This window comes from Balaenoptera acutorostrata, chromosome 9, assembly GCF_949987535.1.
Source record: "Balaenoptera acutorostrata chromosome 9, mBalAcu1.1, whole genome shotgun sequence".
NCBI lineage: Eukaryota > Metazoa > Chordata > Mammalia > Artiodactyla > Balaenopteridae > Balaenoptera > Balaenoptera acutorostrata.
The window spans coordinates 17,291,147-17,305,628 of record NC_080072.1 but is presented as its reverse complement, the minus strand read 5'-3'; the positions used below and the strand labels follow the sequence as shown (position 1 = coordinate 17,305,628).

The window sequence follows — 14,482 nt, the reverse complement described above, 5'->3', positions numbered from 1 at the left end:
CTGCTCTTTCTACTACACTATGGAAGTTGAAGATCTAGAGAGGGGTTAAGCAATATCTACAAATAATTGTATTACAGAGGCAGAATACACACATACTTCAAGGGGCTAGGGAAATTGAGAGGCAAATAAAAAGTCCTTTTGCCAGGAGTTGGGTATAGAAAGGCTTAATGAAGGAGGAAACATTTGAACTGTCCCTACAGGTAGATTTTGGAGAGACAGCTCACTCTAGACATAAACAGCATTTTATGTAATTGTATGTATCATCTTAGTTGATATCTTTAATCTCTTTTTTTTCAATAAATCTCTAAAATGTATATGTTAGCCAGCTGATGATCTTGTCTTATTTCAGTGAACAATGTGGGAATGTCATATGAGTATCCGGAATACTTTTTGGATGTTCCTAACTTGGACAGTGTAAGTCGTTCTTTATCGATTATGGTCACAAAAAGAATGCACGTAGGTATGTGTAAGACAATATGGTATAACGTTCAGGCTCTGAGCACTAGAGTCCAACTAACGACCGAGGTTCACACCCTGGTCCTTCTACTCTACCTGAGTTCCCCGGGGAATGACCCAACCATACTTAGTCTCCGTTCTCCTGTCTGTAAAATAGGCAGCTTTACAGAGATGTTAGAAGGATTGAATGAGAAAATATTTGTCACCTCATTTGTACAGAACCAGGTTCAATAATAGCTCCAGTTTTTTATTATCATTTTTATTATATCAAAACAGCTCTGTTTAAGTATCAGGATTCTAAACATCAATTTTAAAACCATAAATGTGTTAATATCAATATAAAGCAATATGGTTGATTCAGATAAACTAGCTTTACCAAAATGAAAGGTATATCCTTGATGCATGTATAATTCTTTAATAAAAACTAGAAAAGCATATCATTGAAGGAATATGTAAATTTAAAAAAATTGTTGAAAACCTTAGATTCAATAATTTCTCCTTTCCATGTTAGCAGAGAGGAAACTGCGTATTTATTTTAGGTTTAGTATGTCTTTTTGCTTGCACATTTCACTGTACATATACCTTGAATTTTGTATATTAGTATGAATTGCTGCATTTGGTAGAAAAGTACTGTAACACAGAGTAAAATAAAATCTGCCCCTTTGCCCCAACTCCTCTCATTTTCCAAGTTCTTTACTGTATCTGGGGAAACTTTCAATGCACCTCTGGATCACTTGCATATGTATCTAATATGGTTACTTCCATGATCAAATCTATATAAAATTATCAATATTTCTTTTGCAGACCATCAAGAAACTGATAAATGTTAATGTTCTTTCTGTTTGCAAGGTAAGCAGCTTCTTTATAAATATGCCATCTTCTTTTGTTTTTTTTTTTTCTATTTAAAAACACTGAATCAGTTTGTTCACTTCAGTCAGCTCTTGTTTTGATGTAAGTACATATTCCAGATGAAAGCAATCTATTTCCTCCTGTCTTCAGGAAATAGAACTAAATACCGAACAGGTGTCTGTATAGTTTTACTTTTTAACAACTGAACATTTATTAAATGCCTCCTATATGCAAGCACTGTAGTAGGCCCTGGGACTATACAAACTAACTTAGGCTGAAGATTGATTTTTTTTACAAAGTTTTCATCTGTATATAATTCATCACTGATAAATTGTTTCCATTCCATATCCCCTGTGGTCTACGTAAGGTGATGAGCTAAATGTTGTGGGAAAGCATTGTATGGGCAGTGTGGGACCATAGAGTAATGAGAGTGATTTTTATTAGCCACACATGAAAACTACTCTCATTTCTAGTTGCTAGGTGTTCATTATAGCCATGTCACTCGTATATGCCAAGAAAAGACACCACAGCTAATATATGATAAAAGGACGAATAGCTAGGAAGTATGAGCATCTGAACACCATTTCCCCTTCTTTTTTTTTTTTTTTTTTTTTTTTTAGGCCACACTGTGCGACATGCAGGATCTTAGTTCCCTGACCAGGGATCAAACCCCTGCAGTGGAAGTACGGCGTCCTAACCACTGGACTGCCAGGGAATTCCCATTTCCCCTTCTATTTTAACAGTAACTACAGTGAGATATCATACCTTGATTATACATACCAGACCAGAAGAAAATATTGTCTGAGGCAGAATTTCCATACGTAATGTGGGGTAGTTTAAATTTGAACATACTGATGGAAAAGCCTAATTATTTTCATTAACTCTTATATACTAATTTAAGAAAACCAAAAAAACATTTAGCTCAAAACTATTTGAAGTGACCAGATAAATATAAATAAGAACGTAATTATTAATTTTTACTTTATGGCATAGTCTTGATCCTTTTTTCTATTGTGATATTTAAAAGAAAAGTTCTCCTTGGGTCTTCATTTCCTGAGAAATCATAACCCTTACATGGTTGATTTCAAGTTCAAGGACCCTAAAATCTTATGCCTTGATCAGCTTTTCCTATATGGCTGTGCTTCTCCCTGTGTAACATATATGTTGCTTTTAAAGTATGTAGTTAATTCAGTCTTTATAATTTCAGCCTTTAGCAATATGGTTGATTCAGGTAAACCAGCTCTACTGAAAAGAAAGCTACATTGTTGATGCATGCACACTGTGTAACATTTGGTAGCTTGCTACCTAAAGGCACCTCTAATGAATCATATTGTAATATGACAAATAATTTTATAAAACAAATAATCGCTGTATCTCTTTCGTTGTTGTGATTAACCAAGATTTTTTCTCAAGTAAGATTCAGTGTGAGGCAAACTATCAATACAAACAAGTGCATCTGTGAGTAGCTTTGGATCAAGACCCACATGCAGAAAATTAATGCTTTTAAAAATGTGGTTAAGGGGATTTCCCTGGTGGTGCAGTGGTTAAGAATCTGCCTGCCAATGCAGGGGACACAGTTCGAGCCCTGGTCCGGGAAGATCCCACATGCCGCGGAGCAACTAAGCCCGTGTGCCACAACTACTGAGCCTGCGCTCTAGAGCCCGCGAGCCACAACTACTGAGCCTGCGTGCCACAACTACTGAAGCCCGCGCTCCTAGAACCCATGCCCTGCAACAAGAGAAGCCACTGCAACGAGAAGCCTGCACACCACAACGAAGAGTAGCCCCCGCTCGCCGCAACTAGAGAAAGCCTGTGTCCAGCAACAAAAACCCAATGCAGCCAAAAAATAAAGAAATTTTAAAAACAAACAAACAAAAAACGTGGTTAATGTGCATGTATCCGTATAGTTTTAAAGGTATTTCCCTTGGCATACTATGTAATCATTCTTCAATAATCTGTATGAGGTTTCAAGTTAATTAAATAACTCTATCATTTACTAGTTATGTGGCCTTGAGTGAATTACTTACCCTCTGTGCTTCAGTTTTTCATCTATAAATTGAGGATGATAATTCTCTTTACCTCACAGAGTTGTTTTGGGAATTAAAGAAGGTAATATGTGTAAACCTCTTTAGAAAAGTGCCCAGATCATACTAAAGCCTCTAAAAAATGTTTCTATTACTTCGTTAAACTCAGAGGTGATAAAGATTTTTAGTAAACATGTGCAACTGTTACTTTTTTAGCAAGCAAATTATTATTATTATTATTTTTGGCTGCATCGGATCTTCGTTTTGGCATGTGGGATCTTTTTGTAGCGGCACGTGGGCTCTGTTGCAGTGCACAGGCTTCTCTCTAGCTGTGGCTCACAGGTTCCAGAACGTGTGGGTTCTGTAGTCTGCAGCCTGCCAGCTCTCTCGTTGTGGCACGCGGGCTGAGTTGGCACGCGGGCTGAGTTGTCCCGCGGCACGTGGGATCTTAGTTCCCAGACCAGAGATGGAACCTGCATCCGCTGCATTGGAAGGCAGATTCTTTACCACTGGACCACCAGGGAAGTCCCATAGCAAGCAAATTTTTTGATCAAAATTAATATCACTTCTAGTCTATAGTTTGTTTTATGGTTTTGCATTTTGAAATGACTGATTTGTACTATTGTTTTGATAATCTTTTCTAATACGTTTGTCCAAATGCTTAAAAATAATGAGTTAAAAAATAATGAGCGTTTTATTATGTACATGTGTTTCATAATATATTGTAATGAGTTAATCATGAAAAATATTTTCTAGTGTTTAAATTGTATTTTATAGAATTGTGGGGTTTTAAAAAATATCTTTATTGGAGTATAATTGCTTTACAATGTTGTGTTAATTTCTGCTGTACAACAAAGTGAATCAGCTATATGTATACATATATCCCCATATCCCCTCCCTCTTGAGCCTCCCTCCCACCCTCCCTATCCCACCCCTCTAGGTCGTCACAAAGCACCAAGCTGATCTCCCTGTGCTCTGCAGCAGCTTCCCACGAGCCATCCATTTTACATTTGGTTGTGTATATATGTCAGTGCTACTCTCACTTTGTGCCAGCTTTCCCTTCCCCTGCTGTGTCCACAAGTCTGTTCTCTACATCTGTGTCTTTATTCCTGCCCTGCCACTAGGTTCATAAGTACCGTTTTTTTAGATTCCATATATGTGCATTAGCATCCGGTATTTGTTTTTCTCTTTCTGAACTTACTTCACTCTGTATGACAGATTCTAGGTCCATCCTATAGCATTGTTAATGCTAGCTCCAAATTAGTCTCCTGATAATTTTAATTCCCCTATCAGATAAACTGTGCAGCGTTTTTACTCTAGATACGTTAGTATCTTCACCTGAGATCTCCTGCTTGTCAGTACTTCTGTGTTTGTATACCCTTACACTCTAAAACCCTGGCTTCCTCTGTCTCCCAAAACATGCATTTTGGGCTGGCAGTCTACAGAATACTAGTGATAAAAGGCCAAGGTCCTGACCTTGATCTGTGAGAACCAGTCAGCTTGCTGTGCTCTGCAGTCACACACCGCATCCTTCAAGCAGCATCTGAGCACAGATCAGCGTGTGCTGGTGGTGGTCACCTCATGGCCCTGCTTAACGATGAGTAGTACAGTGGCGGGACATGTGGATGAAGCACCACCAGTCCCACAGCACTGGAGAGGATCTTTCCGTTTTCTTTAAAATAATGATGAAATAATAATGAGGCACCAGTCCTAGTATCTTGACAAATTATAAAATGCTTCTCCCACCTCTTTATTCTTCCTCTTCCACTTTCTTTTTTCCCATGGGCATGGATACTTTTTCCCACGAAATGAGTTAGAGGCAAATGCCAACTTATTAAATATCATGCCCTATCATATTGTGAGCCATACTGATGGGAAGTATCACCAGCAGAAGAGCTGGATATACGCTTAAAATTTTTACATGTGAACCTCTTTTTGCAAGTCACATCCCATTTACAAAACACTAAGGGAGTTAGCTATTTAAAACACTTTTTCGTTAAGCCAAACAATCATCCTTTAATTTATCTTTCATGTAAATATGCATTTTCCTGTCCCTTTGTGATAGGTACTTTTAGTGGAAAAACAATTCAAAATTCTTGATTTATTCATCATGGAATTAGTAACATCTGAAGGACAGCCAGTTAGTCTTCACTGTACTATAGGCAGGATCCGGGTCATTATCATCTCTGTCACACAGTGGACTAGTGACCGTTCAGGTGTGGATATGGTTTGATCAAACAGCAGGAGGTGAGTGGTGTGCAGTGGCCAGAAAAGTAAATTAGGACATGATTGTGCAGGTCCTTGAGTGCTGTGCTCAAGAGGGCAGGGAGCCTTAAAGTAGAAACAAGGTGTGATCTGGTGTACATTTTAGAAAGACAGTTCTAGTGGCAGAGTGGCCCGGCAATGTGTATTTTATGGTACGTGCGTTGATCTTGTACTGAGAAGGGACATTCACCTTGATGGAGTTCTATGTCTGTCGCTCCCAGGTTTAGTGTTCTTTCGTGCTGCTGTGATATGCCCTATAGTATATTTTGATGAATTGTGCCTATTGTCCTTTAGTTGACTGTGTTATGTTGCAGGGTCAGGGCTACATTTTCAGTATCAGTGGCTGTTTGGAGCCCTGGGGTAACTTAAAAGAAGATGAAAATTAGTCTGGCTCTAGAATCTTACAAGGTTTTCTGGTGGCTGGATATGTGGGGAACCAGGGCATGGATGTCTGCAGCCTAATGCCTTAATAAATGTATCGAAAAAGGCTTATATGAGAAAGAGAACAACCTCTTCTCACCATCAATATTGGTCCAAGTTTTATCTCCTCACCAAACCACATGATAGGGGCTGACCATCTGAGAAGTGTGCCAGGAAAGATTGGAAAAGTCAGCTTGCCCTTGTGACCTTGGGTTTGTGCCCCTAATTTGGAGATATTTCCTGGGTAGGGCCCAGCATCTAGTTGGAAGTCTGTGCTGCCTCATGAGTATTGAATGACCTGGCTTGACCTTCCTTCAGGTCCAGGATTAGTGCTTGGTCCATGTGTTCCCATCCTCTATCAATAGGTCAGGTGATAAAAATCGTATCAGTCCCCCATTCCAACAGAGGAATAATAGAAGTGAAATATCCTGACCGAGGGAATTACAGGTCATCAGCAGATGAAGTGGCGATGAGTGGTCCCCAGAATATTGAGGAAGAAATATTAACAAGAATAGTTGTGACTGTAGACCCCTGATGTTCAATTAAAGAGTCCAGATTAGCTCTCCTAGGCCTTTATCTCACCAATTCCATCTGATTATTTCACTTTTCATCTTATCCAATAATTTAGGATTATTCTTTTCTTCTCTCTCAGTGACTTGCTTAACTGGGCTTTCCCTTTACCAGGTTAGTTGAGGTAACCCAAGGGGTATTTAGAAGCCTTGTTGCTTGCTTTACAGTTTTGCTCTTAATACCTTAAGGGTTAAATTTAGTCTTGTTCTTATTCCCTGCAGAGCAGGAACGTGCCAAGGTGAGGAGAGCAGTGGTGTGGAAATTGTACATAGGTGACTGATACGGCAGGTAGATCAGCCTTCAACTGGAAGAAAGGTCCTCCTAGCCAGGGCTTTTTTCCTTGTGATTTCAGATGTTCTGTGACTAAAATCTAAGGTAAGGCTTATTTCTCCTCAGGAACAATGACCTTCAGACCAGAAATGATGGAGTTTAGAGATAATTAAACCTCCAGTTATTGAACTACACCCTTCTACAATAGTTCCAGTTTTATGCCTGGAAGGGGTTTCCATCTCAGAATACGGAGAGTTTGCAAATGCAATTGTTGTATTGCTATGGGTTATTATTAGAGAAATCATGGAAAATGGGGAACGTGCCACAACTCCAGAGACAGGTATATACAAGTCCACTTTGAAACAGGTAGCACACTGAGCACCAATCCAAAGACAAGTTCTGAAGCAGATCTTCTTTGCATTGTTTGTTACTGTTTTGAGATCACTTGTTTTAACATCTGCCACATTCGGTGTTGCCTTCCTTCTCTAGGCCTGACTTTCTTTGATTCCTTTAATGACAGTTTCAGGACCTCAAGACACCATAGACTCTTCACTCCTTTTCAAATGAACATGGCCCAAACCATATTACCTGCACTTCCCACAGTTTACCTAAGCCTTCTGAAGGTACTGGGCCCTGAAGCTGCAACTGGGCTTGGTGAATACAGTGGACGATAGGGAGTGGCCCTGCCTACACCTGGATCCCTTAGGAGATTTCCAGACTATCATTCTGACAAATAGAGGGGATGTCCCAACCTTCTTTATTACCTTTCTTAGAGCAGAGAAGGAGGTGGGTGGAGGTGTGACCCAAGGAAAAATTTATTAACAATTTCCACTTACAGTGAAGTACCACTGAGTTTTGTTTGTTTTAATTGGGAATGGGGAGGAGGAGTATTAAGCAGGGGATCAGAATTTAGTTCTTCCTTCGTCAGATAATCAGCCAAAGTGGAAACTTGAAACCATGTCTTATTAGGAGTGGTTGAAAGAACTAGAGATGTTTAGCATGGAGAAGGGACGCGTGACATCACACACAGGCACATGCGCGCACACACACATCTAATCAAGGCCAGTTAGTTCAACCTCCTAAGTATTTTGCAGATCAACTCACTTTTCATCCCCAGTGATAAAAGGTGAGTTCCCTTCTGATTCTAGGCCAGAGGTTGCAAATCAATTGTCTGTGGGCTGGATGTGCCTACCAGCATATTTTAGTTGGCTCCAGCTGTGTTTTCAAATTGGGACATTTCACACCCAAATTTCTAGCTTCTCTTGGGAAAAATCTAAGACTAGGGTAACATAGACCTGAACTGCTGCACGGCAACAAGTGATTAGAGCTGAGTACCAGCTGAGCATGCTGAGTAATTAGGCCTGCACTCTCCAGATTACCACAGTCCCCACTAGTCTGACTTACTGCACTCATTTATGTTACCCACCTGGACCTTTTAGACATTTGAGTTCCTGTTCCCCTGTTTAGTAACTCCAAGTATTCAATCTAGTCAAACTGAATCATTGCTTGCTTGGTTGAGTTGAAGAATTTGAATGGCTTTGACTAAATCAATCTCTTCCATCCCTATGATTATCTGAAATCAAATCACTTGGAGCATGAGGCCCTTTGCATGCTTTTGAAAAGTCAGGGTTTTTTTCTCATAATACCACTATGTATTCATTGTACGTCACTTAGCCATAATGCTATGCCCTGCCCATGGGATAGACAATAATAATAAATGTTTGGATGGATGGACAGATGGATGAAAAAGCACAGGAAAAGCGCTTGTTTACTTTTTCTTACATGGATTTGCCTCTGGCATGTGACCTAGTACCAGTAGGGGGAGCCCTGTATTAATTTGGAAATCCATCAGAAGAATCTCTGTTCAGCAGTCTAGTTGTATTTAATTTAGGGATTATGCTGAGAATTTATCCCCCCGACTCTGCCCCAAGAATTCAAGTTAACAACAGTAGGAAATGTATAAACTGTAGGAAGGAGAGTATGACCCTCACCACTGCCCCCACCCAGGGCTTTTCAGAATGAAGACATTCCAAGTTAATATCTAGAGTCTTTTAATCCACTTGAAAGCAGCTATCATTAAGCTCTTAAAAATTCCCAAATTTGGGGGCACATTTAGCCCTTAGAGTCTCATAGGAATGGGCTGCTTCAGGCACAACCACAAAATGATGGGTTTGTCAAACTACATGACAACCACTCTTTCCATAGTTTTCATCTTAAAAACTGAGGGAGTAGTTGGAGATTGGGTCTAAGGTTCTTTCCAGCTCCAAGTAAAGCTAGTTTATAGGAGAAATGCCTTATAAATGGGTGAAAATGTAAAAATCTCTTTGAGAACTTTAGGAATTATTTTCTCCTACCTAAATCTCTCACTTTTGGAGAAGTGAGCTTATTTGGGGAAAACGTAAGTAATAGAAACTCTTAGCATTTTATAAAATGCTAAACTTAGAAAAACAGTATGTGATGGTATGTGTGTTCTTTTTCTTTTTGTTTAGAGTTTATAAATTATGGCTTTAGTTTCATTATAATTAATTGGCATTCAGTTCTCTGTTCTGGAAAGTTCTTTTCTTTTTCTTTTGGTAATTATTTTAACAAAATCAAACCAGAATTTATTATAAAAGGAAAAGTTTTTTATGGCGTGGGGCTGAATTTCAGGTTAAGTAATATGGGGTGAGGGGAAGTGGCAAGGAGGGCTCATAACTTCCACAAAGACCTAAACATTAATAGAGAAGAAAACCAAACAATGCTCAGAGATCTCAAAGCGCTCTAAAAACTTTATCTCATTAAGCTTTTCACCCCCTGCGCAGTAAGTATTCTGTTAGCCATACAGGTGAGATTCTAAGAATTTCTAATTAAGTTGTATTTTTGGTACCACAGAGCTCAAATTATACCATTTGTCAAAGGAAATGTGTGCTGTGTCATTCTAGTGTGACTTCAGTGGAGTTACCACCTCATTTCTCCAAAACAGGCATTGTGTAACATCGTTGTTACTTTACGTAATTCTTTTCGCTATTATACTGTGATTTTAAAAATTACTGCTAATGATTCCAGTTGAAAATTTGCTTAAGGCATTTGCATCTGTTTCCTTCTAATTTGTGTGGGTTCATTTTTCAGTTGCTTGAATTCAGATCCTGTTTACTCCAAGTAGGTTTCTCTGGGGTAGAGGGCAGGGCAGAAGTGGACAAAGTGGCTATTTGTGGTGTCCTAATTATTTGTACTAATAGCTTGGATTCCTGGGGCTTTGCCCAGATTCTAGAGCAAGTTGTTACACTTCCTGTTTATATATAATGGTGATACAGGTGTCAGTATTTGTTTTCTTATTTTACTAAAGTATCTTGAATTTTAATCGTTTCACTTGGGTTTTTAGTTATCTTTTTGAGCACTATACAACAGTGTTTTCTCTATACTGTTCTCTCCAAAAAATGACCAAACGCCAGAGGTTACATGATATAAAAAAAGAAAAAAAATGTATCTCTCATAAAATTGTACTTTTATTGTAATAACTATCAACGTTTAGATTATACTTACATTGTTTTGGTCAATTGTACACCTATAATATTTGAAAACATAAATCTTAAAAAAAATAATTTGCTTGTAAAAAGAAATTATTTGCTTGTGAAATAATTGCGTAATTTGCATAATTTGCTTGTGTTACCAGTTTTCATACCAAACTAAAAAGTGGGAAACTCGGATTGGCTTTTGAGTATAAAATAAGGTTCCTTCTACAAACTCTTGATTACTGATGCCAGAGAAATGAAAAGAAAAAAAATTTATTCATGTTAGTTTCTTTTAGAAATGACACTGATTGTGGGTGCTTTTCTAATTACAAAAGCAATGCAAACAGTTGCCAAAAATATGAGAAATATTTCAGAATACTATGATGGATACATTTTAGTATAATGTCTTCAAGAATTTTCTAGGCCAGCCAATGCATTTTAAAAAAATTTTATTTATTTTTTTATACAGCAGGTTCTTGTTAGTTATCCATTTTATACATATTAGTGTATATAGGTCAATCCCAATCTCCCAATTCATCAAGCCAATGCATTTTTGAGTCAGGTTATCTCAACTGAATGATCTAATAATACTGATTTTGATTTTGTATGAAGTAAATCAGCCTCTTATTTGTTTCCCAACCAGGATATACGTACTTGTGGCAATAAATACCAGTAAATATTTCACTCTTGAGTAGAATATGTGGTGTCCCCAAGAGAAATTGTATATTGAGCTATTGTTGGTGAAGACTTATTTATCTTTGTATATGTGTATACTCTATGGCCAGCTTGCATACAAAGTGATGTGATATCTTGGTATGAGATAACATATAGTGACGTTTCTCCCTTTGATTTTAGACATCTAGGACTTTTTTGTGGTAAGGATTGATGAAACCGTCACTAAAAAGTATATATATAGAGGAAACATTTGTTTTTTTTCTTCTGCAAGAATTTAAAGCTCCCATTGTTGTAGAGGTACTATTACAGGACTTTTATCTACTTCTTAGGAAAGAATTAAATTCAAATTGTTTGCTGTATACTTTTGGAAACAGCCTCAACATAGGAGAAAACCAGTATAGAAGTCATGTTTACTACTATTTTTCTAATATTCTCAACCACTGAACTTACAAGTTATGGTAACCTTATTTTAGCGGTATCTTAAGAGGAACAAACATTTTCCTAGTACAGCAATTATCACCTGCAGATGGCCTAAAATAAGCATATTGAGTTAACTCCAGAAACAGCCTGTAAGCTGTGAGATGGAGTTCAGATAGATAGTGAGATTTCACAGAAGCACTTGGTGTATGTTATAAATAACCAGATATCAAGATACCAATCGATGCATATAAAGTAAAATGAGAATACTAATAGCTTAATTTAAATATCCTATGTAAAATTTGATGTTAAAGAGAATTTAATTTGATGTTAACGTAGTGAAGCCTCTCTACTTATACACAGAATATTGAGTTACTTGTATACACATACCCAGATAAAGAAGGCTTGAAATTGAATTTATTATGACATGTATTCTGAGTAGAAGGAAAGATAACTTAAGTATAAATAAAGGCATTAACCAATTTTATAAAAGCTGGCAGATTTCAGGTTAACTCTTCTTAGGCTTTTCAGTGTTGCTATATTTGATAGATCCGAGAAGATGGTCTATTTTATGGCAAGGAGAAATAATGTAGAGTTAGAATTTAAGAGGAGAAACCAATGAACAATGCAAAAGAATATAACTTTTTCATGAGTGGATTTCTGTTTTTGCTGATGAATCATTTGGTCATTGAGCATTCCACCAAGTGTTTCTGGCCCTTTAATAGCCAGGTACTGAAAACACTGCTTCTTCCTTTGGGTTAAGTTATTAAAACTTCTTGAGTTTTAATTCACCTGTATAAAGAATATATTTTAGTTCTCACTTCAGCAGCACATATACTAGAATTGGAACGATACAGAGAAGATCAGCATGGCCCTGTACAAGGATGACATGCAGATTTGTGAGGTGTTCCAGATTTTTGATGTTAACTAAACTTATTGTGGTAATCGTTTCACAATATATACATATATCATTATGTTGTATACCTTAAACTAATAAAAAGTTATATGTCAATTATATCTCAATGAAATGGGGAGAAAAAAGACTATATTTTGAAGATGTCCACACACTGATGACCATCAAGACTGATTTAATGTTTAGCATGCTGTTGATATAATTTTGTAAGTCAGATTATATCTTATGGGGTTTTATCTTATCTCTGATCATTTCCTGTATAATCTTTGCCATTCAGAAAGGAGACATTTAATATATGACATGTGCAGTGTAAGGAAAAAACAGCTCCCAATGTGTGCATTTGTATTTCCTTAATATCCCAGCTTAAGGTGATATTTCTTATTGGACTGTATTTATATGTACATAATATGTACTGTGTAAATGTACATCTTGGGGGAAAACCTGAGTTAAACTTTAAAACTCTGCACGACTGCTTATTAAATATTCAAATGGTACTGAGATCCCTGGTCAGAATAAAGGAATCCATCAGCAGATGTTGTAGACTTTCCTGGTAGTTCTCCAGATTGATCAGTGCGTACAAATCCCATCCCTTCTCTCCTTTTGTGTAGGAAAGCTGAACAGTTAGTGGCTACCCCTGTCAACTCTACTTAGCTACTTTGCACTTAACAAGTCTCATTTCCTTACTGCAAATGCGCTTGTGCATGCGCACACGCATACACATGCACAAGCACACACACACACACACCCCTACCCCTAGGTGAGAACATTTTTATTGTCAGTCTTCTCCTTCCTCATCCTGTTTCTAGTGATCTCCGGACTTCGGGGAACTGCATAATAGCTTCTTTTCACAAAATGCTTGGGGACCTCTTTATAATACATTAGGTAAGCATTATGGTCCCCTGATGAAATGTACTAAATAAAAAAATGTTTTCAGATACAGCTAAGAATGCATATAATCTATCCTTACAAAGAAAATCCTCCACAACTGTTACCATGCCTGATGTACATCTGCTTGTAATACTAGCATGGGAAGCTGTACGTGACGTATGATATGCACACTGCATGACGTATATAATAGGATGCACATATTTTTACTTCTTTGTATATTTCATCCATTCAACAAAAAGTTTTTTTAAATGCATTAATTCTAATAGCATATTGTAATTTCCTGCAGCTGTTTGCATTTTTGCATTCTATTCCCTTGATTAGAATTTTTTTTCTGCCTAGTGAACTCTTATTCTTTCAGAACTTAACTGAACCGTAATCTGTGAAGCTCTACCTGTTTCCCCAGTCGTAACTAGTCCCTCTGCTAAGCGTTGGTGCCCTCTGTCCTTACTCCTGTTGTCCCACTCATAGCATTGTCGTGTAATGATTTATTTATATAAATATCTGTTCTCCTGCTCAGTCGTGAGCTCCCATCACCCAACCCTGATTCAAGTAACTAACATGTCTTCTACTGAATGGAAGAATGCCTGTTTATTACTTCGCATTGCTCCAGGCCATGAGTTGATATGCATAGAGCATTTTGAGAGCTCTTTTATTTCCTGTGTCTGATAAAGTAACATCAAATGTATTTTGTGAATCCAGTTCTTTAATTCTTATCCATATGCTTATTGAGATTTTCTTTAAAAAAAAAAGCTTTATCGAGGGATAGTTTATATACTCTATAAAATTCATCCATTTTAAGCGTATAGTTGAATGGTTTTTAGTAAATTTACACAATCTTGAAATCATCATGGCACTCTAATTTTAGAACAGTTCTTTTACCCTAAGAAGCTCCCAGTTGAGGCACTTTAAAATATTGCTGGAACTGTCCAGAAATTTCTGTGTGGTGAGTTGAATTGGATGACCTCAAAATGTGTCACTGTTTTTGGCTCTTAACTGTGTTGGGCACAACATAGTTAAGGGAGGCCTAGATACTTAGTGGTGCTGTGTCCTGAAAGAAGAGTGCACGCTGGCAATAAGGGACATAATTCTCTTTCAGGGGCTTACTCCGTGGTGCGCTCTGTGCTAGGTCCGTTATGTACATCACCTTATATGAAATTCAGAATATAATAAGCTGTGATGTAGATGCCTTCTTCATTTAATACGTAAAGGATAAGAGGACTTCAGAGGAGGATAAGAAGCAAACT

General features: G+C 37.6%; 1 protein-coding gene and 1 non-coding gene across 2 annotated transcripts in view; both read left to right on the top strand.

Moving 5' to 3' along the window:
* Nucleotides 1-14,482, top strand: part of HSD17B12 (hydroxysteroid 17-beta dehydrogenase 12) — a 168,627-nt gene that overhangs the window by 127,117 nt on the left and 27,028 nt on the right. The window contains exons 5-6 of the mRNA XM_057552141.1: nt 350-414; nt 1,261-1,305. Coding sequence (XP_057408124.1) covers nt 350-414; nt 1,261-1,305 — 110 coding nt within the window. The remainder of the gene's footprint in view (nt 1-349; nt 415-1,260; nt 1,306-14,482) is intronic.
* Nucleotides 12,251-12,356, top strand: LOC114237857 (U6 spliceosomal RNA). Its single transcript, XR_003623330.1, has one exon. It is a non-coding gene; the product is annotated as a U6 spliceosomal RNA (small nuclear RNA).